Source organism: Mycteria americana, chromosome 19 (assembly GCF_035582795.1).
Source record: "Mycteria americana isolate JAX WOST 10 ecotype Jacksonville Zoo and Gardens chromosome 19, USCA_MyAme_1.0, whole genome shotgun sequence".
NCBI lineage: Eukaryota > Metazoa > Chordata > Aves > Ciconiiformes > Ciconiidae > Mycteria > Mycteria americana.
Genome location: NC_134383.1, coordinates 6603577 through 6630815, shown reverse-complemented (window position 1 = coordinate 6630815; position 27239 = coordinate 6603577). Strand labels below are relative to the sequence as shown.

The 27239-nt window shown below is 44.1% G+C and overlaps 2 protein-coding genes across 15 annotated transcripts in view; both read left to right on the top strand.

The window, feature by feature from the left end:
• Window positions 1-7872, top strand: part of PRDM10 (PR/SET domain 10) — a 46873-nt gene extending 39001 nt beyond the window's left edge. For 11 of the 12 annotated variants that reach the window (XM_075521374.1, XM_075521369.1, XM_075521377.1 and 8 more), the window contains 5 exons: window positions 634-804; window positions 1901-2041; window positions 2727-2895; window positions 3515-3627; window positions 4680-7872. In XM_075521374.1, coding sequence (XP_075377489.1) covers window positions 634-804; window positions 1901-2041; window positions 2727-2895; window positions 3515-3627; window positions 4680-4916 — 831 coding nt within the window. In that variant the 3' untranslated portion in view covers window positions 4917-7872. The remainder of the gene's footprint in view (window positions 1-633; window positions 805-1900; window positions 2042-2726; window positions 2896-3514; window positions 3628-4679) is intronic. The other variant, XR_012778428.1, reaches the window with a different exon arrangement.
• Window positions 7873-8273: 401 nt separating this feature from the next.
• Window positions 8274-27004, top strand: NFRKB (nuclear factor related to kappaB binding protein). Of its 3 annotated transcripts, none has more exons than XM_075520932.1 (26): window positions 8274-8587; window positions 9141-9294; window positions 9752-9953; window positions 10044-10171; window positions 11250-11424; window positions 11621-11722; window positions 12320-12393; window positions 12809-12893; window positions 13387-13567; window positions 13901-14009; window positions 14473-14599; window positions 15511-15576; window positions 16560-16639; window positions 16723-16766; window positions 17220-17277; window positions 18110-18284; window positions 18872-18978; window positions 19434-19557; window positions 19978-20057; window positions 20764-20984; window positions 21081-21357; window positions 21687-21905; window positions 22354-23139; window positions 23870-23976; window positions 24757-24892; window positions 25658-27004. In XM_075520932.1, exons 2-26 carry the CDS (start codon window positions 9160-9162, stop codon window positions 25781-25783), a joined length of 3924 nt encoding a protein of 1307 aa, XP_075377047.1. In that variant the 5' UTR covers window positions 8274-8587; window positions 9141-9159; the 3' UTR covers window positions 25784-27004. The 3 variants fall into 3 exon arrangements, with proteins under 3 accessions (XP_075377047.1, XP_075377045.1, XP_075377046.1); XM_075520930.1 differs by having other exon boundaries at window positions 17217-17277; XM_075520931.1 differs by lacking the exon at window positions 8274-8587 and adding an exon at window positions 8888-8988 and having other exon boundaries at window positions 17217-17277.
• Window positions 27005-27239: the final 235 nt, after the last annotated feature.

The window sequence follows — 27239 nt, the reverse complement described above, 5'->3', positions numbered from 1 at the left end:
CATCGGCTGCTACGGAAGTGAAAGCTGAGACTAGAAAATCAGTCTTGTGTCTTTTAGTGGTGCTGGGATGCTGCATAGCTTTAAAAACCTTAACCACAGTTTAAAACTTCTTATTTGAAGACTGAAACTGGATAAAAGACTGTTTTGCTTGAAAATGGGCAGATTCAACCAGGATGCTGTTGGCTTCATAAACCTGATTAGTTAGGTGCTAAATGTCTTTACATGCTTTAGAAATACAGTTGTCACAAGAAGTATCACTCTGGCAGGTGAGGAGGAAAGGTGGAATACATCCAAGAAGCACTTTTTGACTGGGAAACTAAGTCCGCTCTTTACAAATGCAGGATTTTTGTTGTCTAATAGAATACTCTTAAGTCAGAAGATTAAAATCATTTCATTATTATTGTATGTTAAGTTAGCCCTTAATGGTCCTGACTAGCATTTAGACAGAAGAGAGCAATCCTAGTGCGTGATCCCTGGTGATTGCTTATGACCCCATCCTCTGTACGCATTAAGCTCTTGTAAATAAATGACTAGGCCCAATGGTGTAAGTGTAGATTCAGTGTGATGAAAGAACTGCAGAAGGATTCAATCCAGTAGTGATGATGGCTTGTATCTCTCTCTCTACCTGCTCAGACAACAGATTTACTGACACAAGCAATGACAGAGATATCCCAGACCCTCACAACAGACTATCGCACTCCCCAGGGAGATTACCAGCGAATCCAGTACATCCCTGTGTCTCAGGCCACAACTGGCTTGCAGCAGCCTCAGCACATACAGCTGCAGGTTGTCCAAGTGGCCCAGGTGAGTAACCTGTTGGGGGACTTGATGTGCTTTTGACCCCCTCCGTATCAAGCCTGTGCTTTCTTGGGGCTGTAGGGTTCGGAAGTTTGTTAAGGAATAGTTACAAAAAGTGGTGCAGACTATTTTTTACAGCTAAATTGATAGATGATGCTTAGGGTTCCCGTTGTAAGCAGCATGTACTGGGCATAAATAGTCCTGCCAGTCTTGATCAGCTTGCTGGAGACATATCAACACAGTCCTAACTTAGTTCTAGCCATCTGGGCACCTTTGCTCGAGTCTGCTCTAGGAAGGTTTTCCAGCAACTGGAAAAGTGGGTCAGTGGGTGACCCATTTTCGCAGTTGAGAAGACTAATTTGTACTTCCTTGTTGTCAGTGAGCCAGAGCCAAAATTTGGAAGTACAGAAAGCTCTTGCTTTTTCCCTTCATATCATCTATTAGAATATTCATTCTCTGTGACGCTCGACAGCCTCCTAAAAATAAAAACAGAGTGTAACTAGAGTAACTGAGTTGAGGAAAATAACTCGGGCAGCTGCAAGAAATCGCCGTAGCCTTCAAGTCTATTATCCACTGGGTGAAGCTGAAACTACGGCATGTTTGTATTTGAATCTGAAATTCCCTGTTATCTCTGGCCCCTCATTACAAATTAAGTTATGAATTTGGTTAATAAAGGCCTAAACAATGGCCCCAGTTAATATTGACTGTGGCTGTTCTAACGATACAAGAGCATGAATACTGGTTCCTGCAGCTAATTAATTTTATCAAGATCTGAGACTTGTAATTAAATCACTCCAACGGGTATCATTAGCAGGTGTTGCTCAAAAAAAGCCTTTAATCGGTAAGACTCTGAGCGCTTGTCTTGATACAGAGCTAAACCATCTCGGTGCCATTACATCTGTTAAGGGTACTTCTTTATCTCCCAGAAGTGCAAAGGGGGTAAACACAGGCTTGAACAAGGAGTGCTCCATGGCCTCACTAAGGCTCACACCTCATTGTTCCAGACCTTGTGTCACAGAAGAGGTTTACATGGCTGCTTCTGCAAAGAATTTGAAGTAGACACCTCTGCTTTGACTTTTTTTTTCCTTTCCCCCTGCCCCAGGCTACCTCACCTCACCAGTCCCAGCACTCCACAGTGGACGTTGGGCAGCTTCATGACCCCCAGACGTACACCCAGCATGCTATCCAGGTGCAGCACATCCAGGTCACAGAGCCATCGCCAGCAACTCAGTCATCATCACAGGTATTTCACTCTACTCTTGCAGGAAATGTTTTCCCTACCAGTCTGCTCTGCTGGCATATTACATGCGCTGATGCAGGAGATGGAGTCTTTTCTATGTCATTTAAAGGACCACACATGAAATGACTCTCACATGAACATCTCTGAGATCATCAAGTAGTTCCCAGATGTTCCTAGGGTGTATGGGGGTGTTTTGTTGTGGTTTTGTTGGGTTTTTTTGTAGTGGGGTTGGTTTGGTGTGGTGGGTTTTTTTTTTTTCTAACAGTGTATACAAGGTAGAGAGAAATGGCTGAGAACAGACAAATTTGCAGCTTAAATAAAGTTAGCCAATTGAAAGATGTAAATGGAAACTGGCATTCCTCAAATATTTGAAGTTCAGCTCTTCATGCTGTTGGGTAGTATTTAGCCTCTCATCTTGGTTCTCTGCCACAGACTTGCAATGTAACCTTTGGCAAGCAGGTCTCTTATTTCAGTTTCCCGATCTCTGCTTACTAACCTTAGATTGAAGCAAGCTGGAGGAGAGGAGGAGAGCTTTGCAGTTCTTGTGCTCGATATGCTATAGAACCTGATGCCCAGCCCTGTGTTTTCCCTTAATAAGAAGGATATGTTTGTAACGGTACAGAGGTATGCGATCCTTAGTACACTGAGAACACTTACATCTTTTTTTTTTTTTTTTTTCCCCCCCTAGGTTGGGGGTCAGCCTTTGAGTCCCTCCTCACAACAATCTCAGCAGGAACTCAGCCCCTCGCAGATGCAGACAACTACATCTACACCAAACCAAGCCCTCCAGCAGCAGCAAGGCTCTTCAGTTCAGCACACATATCTTCCCAGCACATGGAACTCGTTTCGAAGCTACTGTAAGTGTCAACAGCAGCTCCTCTCACTAGTAGTCCGTGGGACTAGTACGTGCTCCATTTCTCCAGCTACCAAACGGGACAGTATTTTCAGAGCTCATTAAACTTTGTGATTAATATTCATAGAGGCCTAAGAAGATAAATGGTTTTAGACAAATGAAAATGGTTGTACTAGCTTTTCTGCTGTAGGTCCATAATTATCTGATATGTGGTTTGGGCAGGCAGACTAGGCTCCTTTATTCCAAAGAACTTGCATTCAGCAAGAATCCATGTGTGGGATAGCAGCTTGTTCAAATTTGGATGGATGCTTGAAAGAATCATACAGAAGATGAGGGTGACGTGAAATGATTTCTCATGTCCATGCAGCTCTGGATGGTAATTCTAGGATTTCTTGGGCCAGAACAGGATGTATTGTCTATGCATGAATTGCCAAATCTGCAGCTGATGTTAGCTGGCCTAATTCTGGTGAGGCCTGTAGAGTTTTACAAGGCTTCACAGTACCTGAATTTCTATTCAACAACCAGTGTTTCGGGCTTGAAATCTTACTGACGTAAGACATGATCTTTCAAAGTGGTCTTTGAGTTTGACTGAAGGTCTTGATTCTCCAATTTCCATCTTTTAGCATCTGAGATTCAGATGATGACCATTCCCCAAGGCCAGTATGTGATCACAGAGACCGCTGTAGGTACGCCGGTCACCACTGTCAACACAGGGCAAGTGAAAGCAGTTACTCAGGTAAGGAAAACAATTGTGGTGCCTTTTTTTTTTTCATCCAGAATAATGTATCAGGCTTAAAGCCTTCAGTTTGACGGTTAAAGGAGTGCCAAAGTGATGATGGGCAGAGTTGAGAATAATGGTTTACCTAAAGAGGTCCAAACTGTATAGTCTGAAAGGGCATTGGCTTTCTGTAACGACTGTAGCGAGTTCCCTGCTGGGCAGAATCTGTAGGCAAAACAGCTTAAGAAATGATACGATGCATTGTGTCGTAAGCTAAGGAGAGAGGTGGTACTGTTCAAACCTAGTAATGTTGTAAACTTTAGGTTACAGAAGGCAGGAGAGAATCTCGTGAGCTTCAAGGAAAAGATCTAATTTTTTTCTGAAGTAGCATCATACTCCTTTATGTGGTGATTAAACAGTTTTCTGCATCTATCCATTTACAAGGCCCACGCTGTCTGGCCCCTGGATGTATGACTCCTTCAAGTTTAAAGTGTTTGCTTAGTCACATTTGCAGGGCAAGGTATGATTTAGTGGTATGGCTAGTCTTAAAAATATTTAAGAGTAAGCTGTAGCCATTAAACCAAATTTCAGAACAGCTTCTGGAAACATTTCTCAATTTGTAATCCTATGGCTAACAGAAAGCTATCGAAGAGTTACTGCTACCTTACCTAGTAAGCAGGCCAGCATAAGGAAGCAGGCTGTTGTACTGCATTGATATCGGACACTGGAAATGCAACTTCTGCTAGAACACGTGCAAAATAGGAAAAAAATATTTCAGAACAGTTGTATTAAAAATTGCTATTTTAATTTGGAGTGATGGGTTAATTGTGTAATTAGTGTAACCATTTGTAAGTTAGCCAAATGCCAAGTAGTCCGATGTACTTCAAAACAAAGGACAAGGGTTATGTTGCTCTCGAATACATTTAAATGAAACACAACTTCATCTCAAAGTTCCTTGTCCCTACCAAAATGTCTTCCAGCACAGTGACAGGAAAGTTACAGACTAATAGAACAGAAAAGTTATGGAAGCTGCAACAATTATTGCTTATTTTTTTGTATTCCCCATGCAGACTCACTATGTGATATCTGAAGGTCAGCCTGATCTGGATGTCAAACAAAGCTCTTCGCTCTCCAGCGAGGTACAGGTCGGCGTTTCCCAGCCACCAGCCCACACGGATACCTTGGAATCGCAAACGAGCAGCCAGCAGCAAACCACCCAGTACATAATCACTACAACCACCAACGGGAACGGCGGCAGTGAAGTGCACATCACTAAACCAAGGACTTTCTCAGCAGAACACGAATGAAGAAGCCTTGCGGTGTCACTTGCTTGTACTTGTCACCTCCCCTGAAAGCCCAGATATGTAGGTATCCTGGAGCTCAATATGTTTTAAAGTATATGCTCCCTTAATTTCACCTAAAATCTTGGAGCTCGTTAGTGCTTTAAGAGGGTTTAAGTCCCCAGTGGCCATGAAGAAGTACCCTCAAAATCCTTCTGGGATGCTATTTTATGCAGCTTTTAACGAAAAGGACAAGAGGAGAAGTGAAACCTCTGCTTGCTCTGGACTTTTATTTTTGGCATGTCTGCTGACCCTTATTTTTCCTTTTTGGAAGTGTCTCCAGTAAACAACTTTTTGTTTCAATTGTATGGGGAAAAAGCTTGCCTAACTGAAGGCTAACTGGCAGGTTATGTTGTGTGTATATTTTTAATAGGAGCCGTTAAACAGGAGGACATCATGTAAACTGCCAGAATATGGCAGAACTGCTTCCAGTGTCTTTGTTTCAGCAGCCAAGGTGAAAGGGAATATACCAGCTCAACGCGAGCAGACTGCCTGGAGAAAAAGAGCAGCAGCGGCGAAGTGGCGGCTCCTTGCGTACGTGTGCGGGGATGGATATAACAATGAAGCTGTGAAGATATGCCGAAGCAGTCCATTAAATTATTATTTTGCCAACCCTCGAACTGTTTACGTCCTGTCTGCCCTGCCCTATCTTACCAAGCAGTTCCAGAAAGAACAAAAAGTGCAGTCTTAAACCCATGTTTGGAACAAACTGATCGAAATCGTAGTAGCGTGTAAGGGTAGTACGTACGGAGCCACTGTTCTCTCTTTTTTCCCCTCCAGTATTTGCAGGGAAAACGGCCTTTTTGCCTGTAAACAAAAAAGGCTCAGCTTAGCCTGCGCAGCAGCTTCTGTTGTGACCTAAAGGTAGTTGCGCCAGGAGAAAATGAGGGTGCAGGAGCACGCCTCCCAAGAGGCAGGGTAGTTATCTCTGTTGCCACCTCGAAGTGGAGGTACTTTTCCCCTTGAAGACTGGATGGAGAGTTGGCTACCCTGATTTTCCAAATACCTTGTTAACAGTGCACTGTAATTCCTTTGGACGGTTCCGTAAAATGACCAGCCCTGGACTCAGGAAACGTACAAGAAACGTGCTAGTGGACCACTATTTATGGGACACAGGAAGCCATCTGTGAGGGTTGCCTGCTTTGGTAGCCCTGCTCTATGTACAGAACTCATGTTACGTTTAGGGACCAGGAGAAAGGGAATGAGGAGGTTTATCTTTTCAGGCAGTGTATTTTTTTTTTTCTTAAATAATTCTCCTTCACAAGTCTGGTTGGTTGGTTATTTAATGCATTCTGGTCTTTGCAAAAATATGACCACAACTCCATTGCCTCCTGATGGGATATACTGTGTATGTCTAAACCTCCTCTCACTCTGCTTGAAAACTCACCCCAGAATGTCTGTGCGTAGCAGAATACATTTATTTATAAAACAAAAGCAAAGAAGGATGTTTTGTCTTAACGGCCCTTGAGACTGAAGAACTGGGAGAGGTTGTTTGTGGTTTTTTTTTTTTATTCCTTTTCTCTTGTGCTGCACCAAGTGTGAATACGGGACTCCCTTCTGTAAGTACTCCCACAGATTTAGATGAGGATTACCCGTGCGAGTAAGCGCTACAGATGTTTACAGGTTGTGGTATCGGGCCTTACGCAGTTAAAGCTCTTAGACGTGAGAGAACTTCACTCTCGGACCAGCCAAGAGGAAGTCTGGTGACTTGTGGGCAAAGCCTTGTAGCAGGTATTGCTTTGGTAATTAACGTATCTGTTAATATGGCGTGGAAATAGCGACCGTGTGGGGTAAAATAAATCAGATTGAAAATGCTGGCCAGCTCAAACTGTTTTGAGGTAGCTTTGAAGTGACTTGCCTAAAAAAGTGGATTAATTTGTGCCTGGGATTTTGCTTCTCGTGCTGTCCCACTGTACTGGGGCATTAACGAGATTGGTGAAGTTAATGAAGACCAGAGCTCCCATTTAGTCATGTGCAGCGATGAGCATCTTTAAATTCAGCAGATTTGGGAGCCCATCCACTTCAGCAGTGTGGCCAAGCGACTACAGTTCCCCCTGCCTCACTTGAAGTCGTGTTGCTGAGGGCTTCTGAATTATGATGTTGGGTGTTGCGATGTTGTTGGTGTGGGAGAAGAGACATTTTTGTCTTGGCTTTCTTCAGGCTGCTAGATTATTTAATAACAAGGCAAAAAAGGGTATAAGTAGAGGAAAATAGGAGACTTAGCAATGGGATATTCCAGGTGGATACTGCCCTACAAGGAGCAATTTTGAAGTCTTGAAAGGCCTGTAGTCTTAACAGATGAAGATCAAACTTCTTCCCCTTAATTGTATCACAGATGTGGCGTTTAAAAAATATTTTGCTCTATTCACCTTCAATGGAAAGGATCACAGAATGACACTTGTATCAGTTATTTAAAGCTGAAAACTACAACGTGTTCCAGAAAACAATTTTAAAACAGCCTCTTTGAACTCAGATCATCCTTATCAAAGTTTCTCCTCTGTCCCACAGCAACAGCAGCGTACTCAGTACCTGCATTAAGCGATTCACGGTGTCCCAAGTTTAACGAATGCCGTTGTGAGAGAAGCATCCCTGGAAATTGAAGTACCATGAATTTTCCTTCCCAAGTAAGGAACTACACTGATTGCACAGGTGGCAGGGGCCTGCTTCTAGAAAGACAACAGTTTGCATGGATTTTTTTTTTCCAATTTCTGCAGTGCAGAAGGTATAGGATTTATTATTATTTTGAAACCAGAGCAACCCCAATCTCTCTCTCTCTCACATCGTGTCCCACAGGAGCTTAACTCTGGAGTCCTCTCAGTTGCCTCTCAGACGGGCATTGCTGCAGGCTCCTCCACAGCCTAGGCCTGTTCCTTTGAGGCATTTTGGGTCCAAATCTGTATTTTCCTGGAGAGAGAGAGAGAGAGGGGGGAAAAAAAAAAGCACCCTGAATTTGCACCTCTCGGACTGCTCGGGCTGTTTTGCTCTGCCCCTTCTCTTATTTAATTGTGTATGTTTGTTGTACATTCAGTGACGGTTATCGTGTTCATAGTCTCGTGCAACCTGGCAGGTGTAAAAACAACCCGAAATTAATAAATCTTTTTCTCTTTTTAAAAAAAAAAAAAAAATACGGGTGCTGACTCATCTCTTCACGGGGGACACGGGGTTATAAACGTGTCTTGTCGCGACAAGGAGAAAGCCCCCACGGCCGCCGCCTCCCGCCTGCCTGCCGCCGTCGCCTCAGGGCGGGGAAGGCCCGCCGCCTCCCTGAGGAGAGACGCGCACTGCGCAGGCGCGGCGGAGAGAACGCGACCGCGCAGGCGCAGCGAGGGGCCGCCGCCTTCCGCCTTCCGCTGCGGGCAGCGTGCGGGGGCTTCCCGCCCCCCCCCCCCCCCCCCCGGCCTCAGCGGTCGCCGCCGGGGCTGTGGGGAGCGGCCCTGGGCCCCGGGGCCGCCCGGCGCCTCAGCGGGCAGCGGCCGGCGGCGCCGCCTACCTCCGGGGGGCTCCCCGCCCTTGCAGCCGGCGGCGGACCTCCAGCGCTCCGGGGCGGCCTGGCCGGGGGGGGCTCGGGGTGCCTTCACCTCCGCGAACGGGGGAGCGGGGAAGCGCTGTCGGTGTGACGCCCAGAGCCAGGCTAGCGGGTATGAAATGAGTTTGTTTTTCTGTGGTTTCTTACTGTCCGACCTTATTTTGATTTTTTTTTCCCTGTTAATTTATTCCGCGTGGTTCATGCGTTTTCCTCCCAGCCTAGAGCTGCACAGCAGTTCCACATAATGCTTGAGGGGAACAGGCCTCTTGGCCCAGTTATAAGTGCAAATTTCAACCGGAGAGGTAATCCTACCTTAGACCTGCGGTTTGGTTTTGCACGTTAAAACCACTTTTCGGATTTAGATGTAGTTTTTCACGGTATTTAGCTCTTTTGACACCACCTCCTGCCGCTGGGAAGTGAGGTGAAATGGGTCACCTGGACTTTCCAGTCTGCCTGTGCTGGGGCATGGTACATGCTGTCTGGAAAAGCATTCCTCTCTGCTGCAACTGAACGGTAAATTAACGCTGTAATATCTTGCGTATCTCACGGCCCGATCCCGTTTAAACAACCTCTTCATCAAACGTGGCTTCTCAGTCATTCCTCAGCTGGGGACGTATCTGGGTTTGGGATTGTCGGTTGTTGAGGGGTTTGCTGCTGTTGTTCAGGAGCGGGAGAGGGTGAAGAATGGATTCTCTGGACCACATGCTCACGGACCCCCTGGAGCTGGGACCCTGCGGGGAAGGAAATGGCACACGCATCATGGAGGACTGCATGCTGGGTACCACCAGAGTCAGCCTGCCTGAGGACCTTCTGGAGGATGTGAGTAGTGCTAAGACGCTTTACCTTTTCAGAGCCTTGATAAACAGTATGTTTAACTCCCTTTGTGGGCCTTACAGAGCAAACTGAAAAGAGGGGAAATGTTTCTGACTGTCCTGGAAAAGGTGTCAAAAAGGGCTTTGATTAATCTCAGGAAAAGGCCTTTTAAAACTGTTCTGTTATGTTCTTTTTCTAGATAACAATCTCTCTTATTTTAAAAATGCCTTTGAGAAGGTTTTGTTTGCTGCAAGTTTTGAATTTATTTTCTTGTTGCTAATAGCATCGTTAATTTCCTCACTTTTACCCTCTATGCTCTATTGTTTTCTGTATTTGGGTTTTCTGCATTTGGTGAGACGCTGTCTCCTGACTTGGGCTATTTCACCCCAGAAAGCCTTAAGGGCTAGAAAGTTGTTAAGGACGTGGATGCGTTTCCTTCACTATCATTTTTTGCTTTCTTTAGCCTGAGATCTTCTTTGAAGTTGTCAGCTTGTCTACGTGGCAGGAGGTGCTGACAGATGCGCAGCAAGACCACCTAAAAAAATTCCTGCCTCACTTCCCTGAAAACAACCGAGAGCATCAGAACAAACTCATCTCTGCGTTGTTCAGTGGTGAAAACTTCCGTTTTGGAAATCCACTGCACATCGCCCAGAAACTCTTCCGGGGTCAGTGAGCGTAATAAACTTTTGGGTATTTTCTGGCTTTTCAACTAGCCGTTGATGAAAACTGAAGTGGTTTCTACCTCTTTCTTACAGATGGACACTTTAATCCCGAAGTTGTGAAATACCGGCAGCTCTGTTTTAAGTCCCAGTACAAACGCTACCTGAGCTCTCAGCAGCAGTACTTCTACCGACTGCTCAAGCAGATCCTCGCTTCCCGCAATGTGAGTGTCTTCGGGGCATGGTCATCGCTTTCTTGCGTTCTGTAACGAATAGGTTGTCTTTATAACAGAGTGTCTTGGTGTTTGTGCATTCGCAATTCTCAGAGGTCTTTCCTTTAACGAATGCTGCTTTTCTGGTTTTCCAGTGGCCCTTATAATACGAGAACACTAGAAGCATTGTTACGTTTGCAAATTTCAAGTTTTGAAACTCTCATAGATCTTACTTGTGTATAGTGTCTTTCTTCCATGCCCACCTTGTCCCCCGCTTCCTGCATTTGCCCCTTTACACCTTACTGCCCTGTTAACAAGTCGTTCTGCCTTCATTTCCTACCATTTCCATCACTGAAACAAGTAAGGTTGCTAAATATGTAGTTGTACGAATTCCCCAGCTTCACTGGGGGCTGGTATAGAATAGGTACAAAACTGGTATAGAATAGCTACAAAAAATTATTCTGATGCCTGTAAATCCCTGATGAAGTCTTCCTCTGTGGATACTGTTGTCAGCTGATTGCTGCCAACTGAAATGTGTTCGTTGCAAATACTTGCTCGCTTATAGTTTTGTTAAGCTTAGACGTTGAAACATATGGGATGTATGGATGAACGTCTGTCTTTATAAAGCGCACGACAGTGATGTGGGAAAAAGAACACAGAAGTGTATAAGAAGTTATTGCCTCTGTAGTTGTAAGGGGTAAAATGTTTTCTTCAAAAGAGACAGTTTTCCATGTTTGTGTTAACATATTTGGCATGGAAACTGTACAAATCGATCCCAGATCAATGGTTAGGTTTTTCTCAATAGTCCACACAGAATGACAGGGAAGTATTGTATGTGGAGATGAAGGTGCAGAAATTTCTTACTAGATCCCTCCTTGCTTTCCCCCTGCTTTAAATGGTGGTCTAAACTGCTGGTTTTAAAATCGCATATATGGCAGATACCGATACTTTGTAAGGGTTCCTTTACAAAGAACTGAGGTGCTTACTGCACCAGCTCCAAACATTAAACTTGCTGAAAATATGTGAGTTGAGCTTATCTGTTCAGAGCTGTAGCTGAGATAGCTAACATCGCACGTATCTCCTCTTCCAGTACTTGCTGGATTTAGCTAGGAAAGGAGGCCCTGATATGACCCTAAGGAGAAAGCACTTCTCACCGACGTATGACACAGAAGAACGAGACAGACGGACACATCGGCGCTACTTGAAGATTCTGAGGGAAGTGAAAGAGGAGTGTGGAGATACTACCTTGTCTTCTGATGAAGAAGGTAATGCCCTGGACTGAACTAAGGACTTGAGGTGTGAATGGAGAAAGACAAATTTTCGATGTGGGGACAGCGTCTTTGACAGAAGAATGGAAACCGGACTCCAGTTTTATTATCTGTGATCTAATGAACACGGGGTAATAGAATTATGTAGATTGGTGCTAGGTCTTGCAGAAATTTATTTATTTATTTATTTTAGATCTAAGCTCCTGGCCTCCAAGTTCTCCAGCACGTTGTCCAAGTCCACCAGTTCCCCTGAGAGTGATCCCCACATTGTCAACCTTGGACATGAAAACAGCAGGTGAGAACCAAACTAGGGGTTGGTACGGGTTTAGAGGTGATAATTAGTTTGAGACCCTGCAAGAAATCAGTCTGAAAATCTGTTGTTTGATGGGAAATCTTGTAATGCTTCATTTTTGCTGTCTCCAAAACAGTTGGCTCTTCTCCCAGTTTACTTAATCTTGTTCTCCTTGGAAGGCTAGTATTTTAACACAAGGGTCTACAGCTTGTGTAATACTACTCATTTCTCTTGTTATATTTTGCCTTTAGCAGGTGAAGCATGAGCATAGTCCAGTTTGAAATATTTTGGTGTATGTGCCGAGGGTTCCATCCTAAGGTTACTGTAATCAAGTCTGCAAACCCTTCGTGTAGCACAACTGGTTCTCACTTCTTTTCACTTCCATATTTGCATGAGCAATGCAATCTGATGACCCAAGGAAGAAAGTATTGAAATAAACTGGTTGCTGAAAAGAATGAAATTCAAATAAGGAAAATTTAGTTGTTGAAATTTGGATGTTGTTGAAAGTGGGAATGGATAGAAAATGGCATTCTAAGAAGTCTGTAAAGTAACAATAATGGAAAACCGTGCAAATCATCTCTGAATGTTTTTTTGTTGCAGACAAGATAGAACTTGGGGAAAGTGATTTGAAGATGATGTTGAAGAAGCACCATGAGAAAAGAAAACGTCAACCTGTAAGATGTCAAAAAGTCTGGGGGGTGGGACTACATTTTTATAAGTCTTTTGCCTGTTAGCCGTAAAGTTCAGGGTACTTCTGGGTGACAGCATGACTGCTGCTTTTTTTGTGTGCAACCACCCTTCAGCCCTTTATCATAAGCTGTATTTAATTGTCAGAGTATATATGCAACTCCTGTTTCTGCTTATCTGTGTGGAAGGGTTTTGTAATTTTAGTGATGTGTTTTGGAGAGACAAAATTTGGGATATCAGCGTTAGAAGCCTTCCCGACTTTTATTGCAGTAAATAACTTTATAAGCTGATCCCGGATAAGTTTGGGGCATTTCAGTACTTGGGTTATTTTCTGTACCCTTGTTGCTATCTTAACGCTTTGTCCTTTCCCAATTTTAATTTCTGTCCCATTGTCCTGTGTAGGACCACCCTGATCTAGTGACGACAGACCTGACTCTTGAGGACATTATGACTCGAGTAAATGCTGGCAGGAAAGGTTCCTTAGCAGGTCAGTGGCTTGGACGCGGTACTTGTGCGCTGCATGAATATAGGGTATCCTGTGTGTGTGAAAAGCTAAGGATGAAGGTGGTCTCGATAGATTGTTGTACCCTTTCACTCTTCACGTAGCTGGCTAACCACTCTGGGCTTGCGAGTCGTTCCATTTCAGTTGCTGACAGACGACTCCAGTTTCCACTGAAGGTGCTTCCAACTAATCGATGAAAGTTAATTTGTATCTCTGCTCTAAGCAGTCACCTTTGCCTTTCTAATTTCATATACGTTGGTTTAAAAACTAGAGGTTTTCTGTTAAAACAGAGTGCGTTGAGGGGAAGAATAAAGATTCATGGAAATGACTGGGAGGATGGAATGAACTGGTGGCGAATGAGTGCTCGCTACCCACATTTCTGAATATACGTTTAAATATATAGTTAGTTTATGATTCTCAATGAAATATGGTAAGAAGTTTTTCTCATTATTCTTCTTCCCTTTTATCCTATCTAAAGCATTATTTGACCTTGCGACCCTTAAGAAAAAGGTGAAGGAAAAGGAAGATAAGAAGAAAAAAAAGCTGAAGATTATTAAATCTGAGGTGGAAGATTTGGCTGACTCTCTTAGTAATGCAGATGGAATCCCACCAATGTCTCAGGATCCTTCCCCCATCCCTCTGTCGTCTGTCAAAGAGGAGTAAGTGCTTCAAAGAGCCCTGAACGCTTTGCACGGATGGAGAGGGCAACAAATGTTGCAGCTCAGATTTCTGCGGGACTTTTGTAGAGCTGTGTAGTTAGCTCTGTCTTTGCTGGGTCTGGCTCTTCCACCCTTGACGGGGTAAAGCATCTTAGCTGTGACCTGCTGTTGTGAAATTCTGCTGCTAGCTAAGAATGGAAGGCACACGCAAAGGTCGTTGCCTTTGGTTTTTTGCAGCTTGGGATGTGTGAAATGTGTGGTGTTCATCTTTGTCTATGAAGGTGAATACTTACTCAGGGAACTTACTCTGCTTGTGTTCTCTTTCATTTGAAGACCTCTTGAAGAGATGAAGCCATGCCTTGGAATAAATGAAATATCTTCCAGCTTCTTTTTCCTTCTTTTGGAGATACTGTTTCTGGAAGGACCTGCCACTCTTTCTGTGGTAAGGAACCACCCACTTATCTAGGAATCTTTGCAGAAAGCACAATTAGAGGATGGAGGGGTTTATAGCTATGTAATAGTGATTTTTCTCCAGAGTTGTCCTGCTGTAAATTCTATTAAGATGTAGATTACGTATTAAAGAAATTAAACCCTTTGGGAGTGCATACCACATTCTGGTTTTAACATGTTTCCTAAATTTAGTCAGTTAAGTCTGTAAGTGTTTCCATACCTGTTCTTTAGGTCATGGTTAGGCATATTCTATATATTAAGGGCAGAGATGGCGGGGAAGTTTTTTCCTCTTTTTGGTGTCTTGTCTGAAATACCATGTTATGGTTACTTGAAAAAGTCAGGTGATTTTTTTACGTAGATAAAAATCTTTTTGTCCCCTGGATATGTTTAGCTATTAAAACAGTCATAGTTTAAAGTGTGAGATCTTTAATAGAATACTTCTTTTTCCTTTTAAGCTTGAAGATAAAGTTCTAGATTGGCAATCTTCTCCTGCCAGCGCACTAAATAATTGGTTCTCCTTTGCCTCTAACTGGTCTGAACTGGTTTTGCCTGCCTTGCAGTACCTGACAGGTGACAGCAGAGGTAAGAATGGCTGTTAAAAATACTGGTGATGCTTGTACCTCAGTTCTAATCAGTGCTGGTTTATATTATAGCTCAAATGAACTTTTAATTCATCACTACAATAAATCAGTATATTGTTGACAGTGTTTCTGTGATAGGCTTTAAGGCTTATGTCTTGATTGTGGTAGACTTGTTTTCCATGTGGATAGCAGATAAGACCCAGCTCGATTCCCACGTATGTGAAAACGTGTGTGTGTGAAATTGCCTCTAGACAGACAGTTTCTCCTGTTCAGATCATGCGCTTCAGGCAGGATGTTTGAAGCAGGAAGAAACTAGTCTCTTCCTGGCGCGAAGATGTTGTGATTGTCCAGAGATGATAAAAAATAAACTAGACAATACCCTGAGCAATCCACTGGAAACATGAAGTTGGCCCAGCTTTGACTTGGGGCTTGGACCAGCTAAGCTTCAGACATTCCTTTCAAACTAAATTATTCTGTGGTTCTCATTTGCTTAGTGGGAAGTTTTAAAGGGAGAGACAGCGTAGTTTGTAGCGGCCTTCACAGCATGGATACTTAATGTTCTCCGTAAAGCTGGTGAATACTGTAAATCCCGAGTTCGCTTCCCACGAGCCCAGGAATAGTCACCGTATCGTACCGGTTCCTGGTGCCTCACGGCATGAACAGGATCTCACCTGACAGGCTATAGATGAAAGACTCGTTATCCTGTTGTGTTCTTTTCTTGTGCTTGTGCTGTTACTCTGAGATGCTTACCTTCCTTTTGGGCGAGTATCAATTTAGAGATGCACTTCCATAATCACTTGCAATGCTTTATCTGTCGTTACGAGTCTAACTCAACAGCTGGCATTACAACGGTAGGATTTTGGGGGTTGGACGATTGTATGATGTCTCTGACATGCACATTTTTCATTGCAGATGTTCCTTCCAGCTTCTCACCTTTTGTTGAATTCAAGGAAAAAACTCAGCAGTGGAAATTGCTTGGTGAGTATCTTCTGCTCTTCTATGACTTTTACTATAGTAACGGTTTGTTGTTTTCTGCAGGGCTTTACTTTTCAGCTTGCTGCAGCCCAGAGAGAAGGACAAACAGAGCTGTTAATTCATTGGTTAGGCCTTTTCTTTTCTTTTGAGCTGAGCAAAGACGGGTTTTGGATTCGAGGTTTTCACAAGACATTAGTATCAGCAGCAGGCGGAGAATAAGTGAGCAAAGGCAGTGGGCTGTACATCTTTATGTTGCTGACCTAACCATGTTTATGTCACACATCAAATCTGTCTGGACACCTCCATATTTTCCCTTCTGCAGAGCATACCTTCCACTTATTCGGAGTAATTATTAATTATTACAATTACAAATGAATTAAGCTTCTCTGTGGAGCAGACAGATACTATTCTCATTTTTAAAAGTGGGAACCAAAGAGCAAATTGATAAGCAATGTGCCCAGGCTCATACTGACTGAATTACATATGTCTTGTGTTTATGTTCATTCATTTAGCTACTAGGCAGAATTTTCCATTCTGAACTATAGTGATTCTAGCGATCATATTTGCGGGCTTAAACTGGCAGAGATTTGGAGTCAGGAAGCTATTCCTCTGGTCCCTTTCACAGTCTTTGGTGGAGGTTATGTAGGCATGTGTTTCTGCTCATGGACTCCGTGACTGGGATTGCTTTGGAGGGTGGGAACCATCTGCAAGTATCAGCTGGCTGTCTCTCAAACAGTATCTTGCCCGCTATGCCAGGAGCTGAAGCACTGTCCTTTGTACCAACACCGGAGAGTAACTAGGTTTTAGCCCTTTCCTAAGCCTGGCTGTGTTCAGGTATTGAAATTGGAGCGTCTGTGAAGTGTGGAAGATGCCTTGTGACTGGTGATGCATAGAGGGAGGAAGGGAGTAGGAGATGACTGCGAAGTTCAAGCAGCCGGCTTCATGACAAATAAAGGACTTCTATTTCGTATTTTTCCTTGGACTAGGTTCTTGCCAAGATCATGAGAAGGAATTGGCAGCACTGTTTCAGCTCTGGTTGGAGACCAAAGACCAGACTTTTTTCAAAGTGAGTCAGAAAAGATCACCTTCTAGCAGCAGAAAACCTGACTGAGTTATATCCAACATTGACATTTCTCTGTTTTTCGATAGGAAAATGAAGACAGCTCAGATGCCACAACACCAGTTCCCAGAGTGTAAGTATATAATACTGCTTGAAAGCTTTTGCAGTGCATGCTAAAGCTATGAAGTTTGGTCCTTGTGCCTCTGGATCTGAACGGCTGGTTGGTTAAAATAAAAAGAGTTTGCGTCACGGGGCAGGAGGGAACTTGATAGTCTTTTATAAATGCAGTAACTAGACTTCACAAAGTCAACTGATTTTTCTCCAAGTTCACGTATATTATCAGACCAAGCCTGTAACCTAACTTAGGTCCTGATAACTAGATTATTTACAGTCCTAGCTTGCCTTCAGGTAGTGCATAGTGCGTATTTTAAGATCTCTGCAGGACTTCTTTATATTATCAAATGCTTTCAGAACTTGTTCAGAAGAATTTGCAGAAAGGGTGAGGTGACTACTCCTTTGGGATGTTTTTTGGGACTGTTGGGGGCTGCTTGTTGCTCAGAACTGATGGTGACCTTTGTTTCAGAAGAACTGACTATGTAGTCCGACCAAGCACTGGAGAGGAGAAGCGTGTGTTTCAGGAGCAGGTAAGAATTAATTTTAAACACACGTGTTGAAACTGTTGGCCGCTAAAACAAGAGAATTTGTATGGGATGGCAGTCTTATACTCTGCACAAACTTGGTTAATGTAAAGAATTAGTATGTTTCTTCTGCCTTGAAGTAGGTATCTTGGCCTTACATAAAACTTGCTAACAATATAGCCTGGCTGCTTACTTCAGCCTGTAGTTCCAACGGGTATTGGGCAAAACTAATTGAAATTGTTTTGCCCAACCTTCCTATCTCCTCTGCCATCCCCCAGCACATGAGGGTGACTCGTCTCTCTATTTTTTGGGCATGTATGACTACCAGCACAAGACAAGTGGCAGTAAGCACACCCATACGCTTAGTTATCTTGTCTGTAGTAGATGCAAGTGTGTATTATAGGGTAAGCACATGATGACAATTCGTCTCCCTGGGTACGCGTGCTGTGTGCGTGGTAGAATAGCCAGGTTAAATTTTGGAAATCTCTCTTTTGCCAGATTAGAGGAGGAAGAAAGGGCTTCTCGTTGCTGGGGGAAGGGGTGTTTGCTGGGCAGAAATTGTATCTCTGGCACCTCTCTAGTCTGTGCAGCTGCTTAACAATGAACCTGTATTGCACCTACACGCTTTGGTTAGGTGGTGCTTTATATTCTGCTTGAAGTAGTTTGTGCTTGTCTTGATCCAAGATAGGTTTATACAGCAGTGTTTGAGCCTTTAATTTAAAAGAAACGTTCTCTGGAGAATGATAACAACATATTATAATATAAACGTAGCACAAGCTTTATGACTTTGCACTATATGTTTCCTGCTAAATCCAGTCCTCTTTGTTTCCAAATACAGGAACGTTACCGTTACAGCCAGCCCCACAAAGCTTTCACTTTCCGTATGCATGGCTTTGAGTCAGTTGTTGGTCCTGTGAAGGGGGTGTTTGACAAGGAAACCTCATTAAACAAAGCCCGAGAGCATTCTCTCCTGCGCTCGGACAGACCAGCATATGTCACCATCTTGTCCCTTGGTAAGGTGATGGCCAAAAATGTTTTTTTAAAAAAGAAAAGGGCTCCCCTAACCCCCCCAAACAATGACTTTAGGGATCTACGTTATAAAGGGAAAAGGGGGGCAGACTGGGATGACATAAGCAAAGAAGAAATAAATTATATGGAATAGAGGTGATGAAATGCAGGGAGGAGGAATAACTAGAAAAGAAGGCGTCCGTATGTTGCTGTTGATCTGAGAGAAGATGGGAAATAGAGAGGAGAGTCCATGGGGCTGGCTGAAGCTAAGGCTCAGATAACTGGAATACAGAGAGTGGTGGTTTCAGTACACTGTTGTGAAGTTGGGGCATTGCAAAGTCATTCTGGGGTTCCGTGCTGTTCCCCAAGTTCATCACTCCTAGCACAAAGCCGGCACAGTTGACGTACTTTAAAATGGTCTTTTATAATCTCTGCTCATATCTCTGAGGGATCATGGGGGCTAGATTTTAGTGAGCAAGTAGGCACTATGAGAGCAGGGGTAAGAGAGCCATACAGAAACGTATCTGCTGAAGTACTTGAACACGGCTACCTAGTTATGGCTGGAAGTTTAAGCTCTAATTCTGTATTTCAGTTCGTGATGCTGCTGCTCGCCTTCCTAATGGAGAAGGAACTCGTGCTGAAATCTGTGAGCTGCTTAAAGATTCCCAGTTCCTAGCTCCCGATGTCACAAGTGCTCAAGTAAGTTGGATGCCATGTCTAGCTTCAAACAGGTTCTCCTAATGGACCTGGGCAGTATTCAGTGGCTGAGGCCCAATAATTTTTTGTGCTTCTTTGACTAGCAAATGAGAGTTCTACTCTGGTGAGCTGCTGCAAATCTGCACCGAACTCTGGATGGTGAAAAAACAGCTAGAAAAGCCCCAGAATTAACAGTGTGTCATATATCTGCTCACATTTTAGATTCAGAAACAGTCAGTTTTCAGAGTGCTCAGCTTTGGTGGAAGCTCCATTTAATCCAAGGTGGCAAACAGCATCTTGTGCTGCAACATCTGCTCTCAGTCAGTCAGTTCTTACGTGAATGGATTGCTAGCAGCTTACTCAGGTTTTATGCCAAATAGGATTACTTTTCTATTCGTGACTTTTTGGCTAGCCCAACCAGGGACGTCTTGTAATTCTGTGAATTGTGAACTTTTCAGGTTAATACTGTTGTTAGCGGTGCTTTGGATCGATTACATTATGAGAAGGATCCCTGTGTGAAATATGATATTGGACGCAAGTTGTGGATCTACCTGCATCGGGACAGGAGCGAGGAAGAGTTTGGTAAGCCTGGCTTGGTGATATCTTAAGAATTGAAAATGTTTACAAATCTCTTGAGCTTCTTCAGTCCAGCTGGATATGAACATTAATTTGTCAGTCTAGCTTTTTTCTCTAGTCAGTTTGCTAATGTTAGCCCATCAGCACTTAAATCCAGTCATAAGAGCAGTGTGTCAGTTTGAAGTATTTGTTTGAAATATAGCATCCTGTGTACAAGAACTGCAGATGTGTGTACATTCATAGCTTCTTATGTGTCTTATTTTCAGCCTTTTTGGCTAATTTTACTTGATCTTTTTCTTGGCTCTGTTGCATGACTATGTGTGTTTGATTTCTTGTCTGAAGATGAACGTACAGTTCTGAATTGGCCTCTTTCTTAAATGAGTTTGCTTGTGTTCAGGAGCTCTAACCATTAATTTGTATTTGCAGAACGGATCCACCAGGCTCAAGCTGCTGCTGCAAAGGCCAAGAAAGCTCTTCAGCAGAAGCCAAAACCCCCGGCTAAAATGGTAAATCTCTTTACACAGGTTTGCACAGATGCTTTGGGGATTGGGAAGGAGATACAGGCTTAACTTAATCCATAAATTCTGCATCCATAGTGGCTGATGAAAATTACCACCTATTTGAATTACCAGTTCATTACGTTTGTGAATGTCGGTGTTAGTCTAGCACCAGTGCACAAAATAAAGAGGGAGAGAGGGGACTTTTACACCTCCCAGCTTCCACTGTATCCTTATTAATCTCAGAAGAAAGATTAATGGAATTCGTTTGTGCTCCCTATCTTAGGGATGGTCTTTCAGATCTAGTTTTGACCTTAATCTGTAGCAGGGTGTGTGGAACATATCTGCTGCTCTCCCCCTTGCTGTGCTGAAGCTGTCAGGGTTCGGATGTCTTGCTGTTGCTATTGATACCAACGATCTCTAAAGTAGTTGCTGTTGGCAAATTAAGCAAGGTGGAAATCTGCATGTTACGAATGTTTGTTGCTGCTGAGATGCACTTTTCCCTGAGAACAGGAGCAGCCAGATGCACCAGCCCACTTGTGGCTGCAGTTGAGGAAGGCAGACAGCCAGTCGTCTGTGATTTCAGGATTTAGCACAGGGGCATTATTCATAACCATACAGAACTCAGCTTAAAGTGCTCCGCCCGCTCTCTAGAGTGCAGCAGTCAAACCCAGTTTTTGTGAAGACCTTCATGCTTGACATGGTTTCTTTGCAGAAGTCTAGTAGCAAGGAGAGCTCTGTGAAAGCACTCCCCAGCAGCACATCAGAGCCCAGTCAGCTGAGCCTGAGTGACTCCAGCATGCCACCAACTCCCGTGACTCCCGTGACACCAACTGCACCAGCATTACCAGCAACTCCTATTTCACCCCCACCGGTGTCTGTGGTTAGCAAGAGTGTATCTAGTGCTGGATCAGAGCCAGCAAAACCCAGCCAAAGGTATTTCTTCTGTCTCGTACATCGCTTGTGAATGTTACTGGTTCTTTCTCAGTCATCTGCGTCTTTGCTGACCTACTGGCTTTGTCTTTTCCGTAGTGTTCTTCTGGTATCATCCCCTACCATGCCGCAGCTTGGGACGTTGCTTTCCACAGCTCAGAGTTCACAGACACAGCCGGGGCCGCAGCCGCCTCCCAGCCGGGTGGTAAGTCATACCACCTCCTCAGGACTGCCGCAGGTCCGGGTGGTCACTGCCCAGTCCAGCCTCCCAGCCGTGTCTCAGCAAGCCCCGGTGGTAACCCAGCAGCAGCAACCTACGTCAGTGCCTCAAATCCGCGTTCCAGCTACAGCCACGCAAACCAAAGTGCTCCCTCAGGTGAGTTTGGCTGCATGGAAACGGTGGGGTAGCTCTGACTTCTAATCTGACTTCTTCTAGGATTTCGGTATGGTGCACAGGGATTACTTGCTCGCTTGGAACATGCAGTAACTGCAGGGCAGGAGCATAGAAGCAGTTGTGCATAAATAATACTGTTCCGTGCTCCTTTTTTCCTCCGTATTGCCTATTTATGTGGCAGCATTAAATTGTGCATTACAATAAAAAGTCCATAGAACTTGCAAGCTGTAAGGCACGAGACAAAAAGAGTAAATTATTAGTCTTAGTATCGTGTTAGTCTGCTCATAGGCTGCCTCTGTGTCTTTCTGTAGGCTGTGATGACTCTGCCGGTAAAAGCTCAAACCAGCCCGGTGCAGGTGCAAAGACCAGGAAGCTCCGTGACGGGACAGACAGGCATCACTGTGACAGGACTGTCTGCAGCGCCCAGTCCTGCTGTAAAGCCGGTAACCAGCTCTCCAGGCAGTTCTGCTACAAGCACCTCCTCTACCACTGTCATCCAGAATGTAGCTGGCCAGAATATCATCAAGCAGGTGAGAGAGAGGGGGAGACAAGGAACTGGGCTCCCCGAGCCAGTCATTTCCTGTTTGTTGTGACAGACGTGATATGCAGATGTGAAAAGGTAATGAAAACTCTAGCGAGCTGTAATGCTGTATGAGTTATTGACCCTGCAGATTTAGGCAGTGGCTGATTTTGGTGTATTTGAGCCCTGTTTTCACGTCCAGGTAAAGGATGCGTTAGTCCAAGGTTAACCATCTTCAGATGTTGATCTCATTTTCATTCATCTTGTATTTCATACCTTATATGGTTTTGGGAATGCCATCTGATGCACAACCAAAACTGTTTTCAGTGGTGTACCGTGCGCTAGCATCATGCCGCTTCAATTTTGATGGGAGCAAACATCCTGTTGGGAAGTTTTACTTTGACTGTGCCTTGGACTGCATCCTGGTTTGATACAGCCGTTTCTCTGATCTCTTCCAGGTGGCTATTACAGGACAACTTGGCATGAAGACCCAGCCTGGAAGTGGCATCCCACTCACAGCGACCAATTTTCGGATCCAAGGAAAGGATGTGTTGCGCCTACCCCCGTCCTCTATCACCACAGATGCGAAGGGACAGACTGTGCTCCGTATCACCCCGGACATGATGGCCACGTTGGCCAAATCTCAAGTCACTACTGTCAAACTGACTCAGGACCTCTTCACAGCAGCTGCGGGAAGCGGCGCTAGTGGGAAAGGCATCTCTGCAACTTTGCACGTGACATCCAATCCTGTCCAGACTGCTGATTCTCCAGCCAAGACTAGCACAGCCACTTCTGCTTCTTCCAGCCCAGCTGGAAGCACAGTGGTTAAAGTGACTCCTGACTTAAAGACTGCAGAGCCAACAGGCTCCGCTTTCCGACTGATGCCTGCTCTGGGCATGACTGTGGCGGATCAGAAGAGCAAAGCCATAACTACGGTGGCATCCACTGAGGCCAAGCCGGCTGCTACTATAAGAATCGTGCAGGGGCTGGGGGTGATGCCGCCCAAAGCTGGGCAGACTATTACTGTAGCTACTCACGCTAAGCAAGTGCCCTCTTCCTCAGCAGTGAGCGTGCCCGGCACAGTCCATACCTCAGCTGTCTCTTTACCAACCATGAGTGCCACAGTGTCGAAAGCAGTTGCTGTGGCCTCGGGAGCTGCTGGGACTCCCATAACTATAGGCACAGGAGCCACTGCTGTGCGGCAGGTACCCGTCAGCACCACAGTAGTATCTACATCCCAGGCAGTAAGTAATGCTAAACTTTTTCTGGAGGTGGGTGAGAAAGGGGAACGCTGAAATGTACTGATGGTTTAGGTCTGAAAACTTCTCTTTACATCCACAGAGGCTCAAATTGAGTACTGTAGAATGTGGGTCTGCAACTAGTTTCATGATGTTGGAATTGTAGCTAAATGCTGAATGACCAGAAAGCAGTCAGATATGTCTTCCTTTACTTCCTGTTGCGAGTGAATGAAATAAACTTTGCTTATCTAAAAGTCCTTCCTCGTGCAGCTCAGCGTCTTGCCCCACACCTCTGAAATAAGTTCCCTTGGCATGGTGTCAGAACTAGAAGTGCGTGTTACTTGTATTAACTTTTTTACCAAATTCCCCATTTAATACAATTTTAATGTCCAAAGCTGAAGGCACCATAAACTGTATCGTGAAAGCTGAATAAGCTAATTGACATTACCAGAGCTTCCTCAGGGTAGGAGTCATGGACGGATGCAATGAGCCTTCCCAGAGAAATATTGTGGTGCAAAGATGATGCGGGTTTTCAGGGCTGAGGCAGCTGTGAAGTGAATGAGATGGAGGTGAATTTTAACGAGCCTGAAATGGAGCACAGATTTCATCAGCAAAGCTGCTGTTGGTTTCTACTCCCAGGACTCCTAAAAAGCAAGCTGAGTGGTAATTGCATGGTGTCAAGCAGTTTCTCTGCTGAACTCCCCGCGGCTCCTCATGTGTTCTTCAACTTCTCTAGGGTAAACTACCAGCACGAATAACAGTGCCTCTGTCAGTGATCAGCCAGCCAGTGAAAGGCAAGAGTGTGGTGACTGCCCCCATCATCAAGGGCAACCTTGGGGCCAAGTGAGTATTTTGCATCTGGTAGCGTTGCTTTAGAAATAGGCTGAGGAAGGTCTGTGTTCAATAGGTTCCTGGGGACCTAGCAAGCAGAGAGGTAATGGACTTGCAGTCCGTTAATAGGTCCATTAGCTGCAAAGAAACTGAATTAATATGGTGTCTGGCAATGAGAATATAATCTTTGTTTACGTGCCCTGAGGTGTAGGTTCTAGCAAATACACTGAAGAAAAAATGTTCTTTGCCTTGAAACCAGCTATTAGATTAGTTCTGTGTGTTTGAGCAAGGCTTAACCTGGTGACATACCTAAAAATATGTGTAATCTGAGGCCATCTCTCTATTAAAGAGACTAGGGAAGTGTTAACTGCCTCAGTGAAAATTCCTCTGGCATTCAGATATTGAAGTCTTTTTGTTTATTCTTCCATGAATTCTGGTAGTGTCTCCCGTAGTTAATATTTCAAGGCAGAACACTGTGTGCTTGGCTATTTTCTGCGTTCCTTGAGCAGTGTTCAGGTCTGATCAGACTAACCCAGTGATGTGCACGGTCCAGAATTAGAGGGTTTAGTTCGTGTGATAAAGTAATTCTCTATTGTAGTGATAAATGTTGACATAAACTTGTCACTTGTGTATTTGCCAGTTGTGTGGGGAAAGAAAACCCCGCTACTTAAAATCGTTGGTAAATTAGATAAGTAACTTTAATCTCCTAGCAACTGAAGAACAATTTGTGAGTCTGAAAGGCCTAGCCTGCTGTGCTGTTTACTAACCTTTCAACAATTCTCTTTTCCTTAGCATCAGTGGATTAGGTAGAAATATCATCCTAACTACGATGCCAGCAGGGACAAAACTGATCGCTGGGAACAAGCCAGTGAGTTTTCTGACTGCACAGCAACTACAGCAGCTGCAGCAGCAAGGCCAGGCCACGCAGGTAACGGCACCTAGAATGATAATATTATTTCCTTTTTTATGACTTAACATCTCCTGAGGACTTCACACTTGATACATGGGGCTCCGTAAAAAGCACAGGTACACAGCTTGGCTGTAGCGTCTGCATTAAGCACATGCAGTGCATCATCTCCTTCACCTTCCCTCCATCCAGATACGGTTTTTATATATTTTTGAAGCACTGACAGTATAATGAATGTAAACCCAAAAATCCTGTCAGGAAAAGTTCCCAACTGCTTGAAGGATTGTTTCTATACACTTGACTCTTCTTGTAGTGCTTTGTACTTTGGCTTCTGTGGGTCACCATTTCATGAAGAAATCACCTTGCTTCTTTGCATACCCATCTTTCTGTCTGGAAACTTACTGGTCTGTAATTCCAAAGAATTAATCTGCATTGAGAGCTGCTAGTAACAAGTCTGCCGAAGTGAAGTATCCAATGGATCCAGGTCCTTCTTCTGAAAACTTGTAAAAGCAGCTGACATGTAGGTTTTTATTCAAACTAGTTTTTACTTCTTCCTCTCTAATCTTGAGATCTCTTGCCACCATCCCATGCGAACAGTAGATGGAGTGATCTTCTCGTGACAGGTTCTGTTCTTGATGCGTTTTGGTGCTTGGTCTTGTTCGTATAACTGAATTTTTGTTTGCAGCAGAAACAATTTACCAGCGCTTCAGAGGACGATGCAAGTGTAATGTGTCACCAGGTTGTTCTTGACACGAGTTGAGTTTTTTTTCTTTCCATTTCAAACAGGTTCGAATTCAAACTGTACCAGCCTCCCATCTCCAGCAGGGAACAGTGTCTGGCTCTACTAAAGCAGTTTCCACTGTGGTTGTGACAACAGCTCCATCTCCAAAACAGACCCAAGATCAGCTATGAACACTGGTTTGAAAATGGATCGCTTTCCAAGAACTTCCCTGAGTCCGTGCTCGTCCTCCGTCCTACCACCCAAGACTACCTAACCACAGTCATGGCTAGGGATTGGACTGGATTCTGTCACGTTGCTTGTCTGGAGTCAGCATTGTGATGTCTAGGTAGAAATTCCACAGCAAAAGATGCTGTACCTACAAAACAAAATGTTTGAATCCAGATGTGTAAAGCCACGTTGTGTGGCATTGATCGTTTAAGAAACGTCTTCCTTTTCTTTGTTCTCTTCCCATCCGAAGGGCTTTTTGCGAATATCATTTTTGTGCATTTTGGGTTGTAGACAAAGCAGCTGATCTTGGGTCTTCCTTAACCAGGGAAACTTGCTTGGAAGGGGTAATTCAGACTTTCTGAAGTCAGGAAAAGAAGATGCCTCCTTTTGCTGGAGCCTACCTGTCACTGCTTTTATATAGGTGACTTAGGATGGTGGCTTGGGCACCAGAGTTTGTTTGTAACATAGTCTGGAAGTAGATCCCTAACGCATTCAGTGTACTATTTATAGATGTTTTAAATACCTCTCCCCTATCTCTGAGCTCAAACTTCTTTTGAACAGATACCACTTCCATGTCAAATTTCTGTCAAAGGCGGGATGAGAGTCAAGACGGTTTTTGCTGTAAAAAAGCTAGTAACTATGGGGAAGAGTGAGAAGTGGAGGAGATACCGAAAGTCATTGTGTGAACAAGTCTGTCAACAAATGGGAATATACTGGAAAGGAGAAAGAAAGTGTTCACCGAAAGGATCCTCCGTTAGTTTTCCTCAACAAATAAACCTTTTTATCAGTCAAAAAAGACTGTAGCTTGTTTTAAAAGTTTGGAATATGTTTTCAAATATACCCAAACTGTAGTTTCTTGGACTCAGAAGAAATATTTTAACCCATGATCTTGGCCTTTAGCTTTGTTTTTACCTTTGCAATTTTATCCCTGTACCTAAATTTGTTTGAATTTTGCACATACCGGAGATGGATTCGTGGCTGTTCTGACATGACCTTGAAGATTTCTCGGAATGAGATCAGAAGACATGTTGGATCAGGAGAAGAATAAAAGGGCAGAAAGCCTTACAGATCTCGCTGCCATCTCCTTTCAGTTTTGTACAGCTTGTTGTTTTGTGTACAATGATTGTCTAGCTTGCCAAGGGCTAATAGATTGTCCATCTTCTTTGTAAGATGGTTCTTTTTAACCTGGTTTCTCTTGTAGTCTTTGTTTTAAATATGTGGTTTGCTCCGAGTTATACGTTATTGAATGTAATTCTTGAAAGAACCAAGTCTTACAGTTCAGCGCTCTCCAGTGCTAGCTGAACTGCGTGGCTGGAGCTGTGTGTGTTGCTGTTCAGAGCCGCTGCGCCTGAGCAGAGCAGGCAGTTTTGCTGGGCTTCAGGCTGGGTGTGTCGGTCTTTCTGTACAAGAGCTAACCTA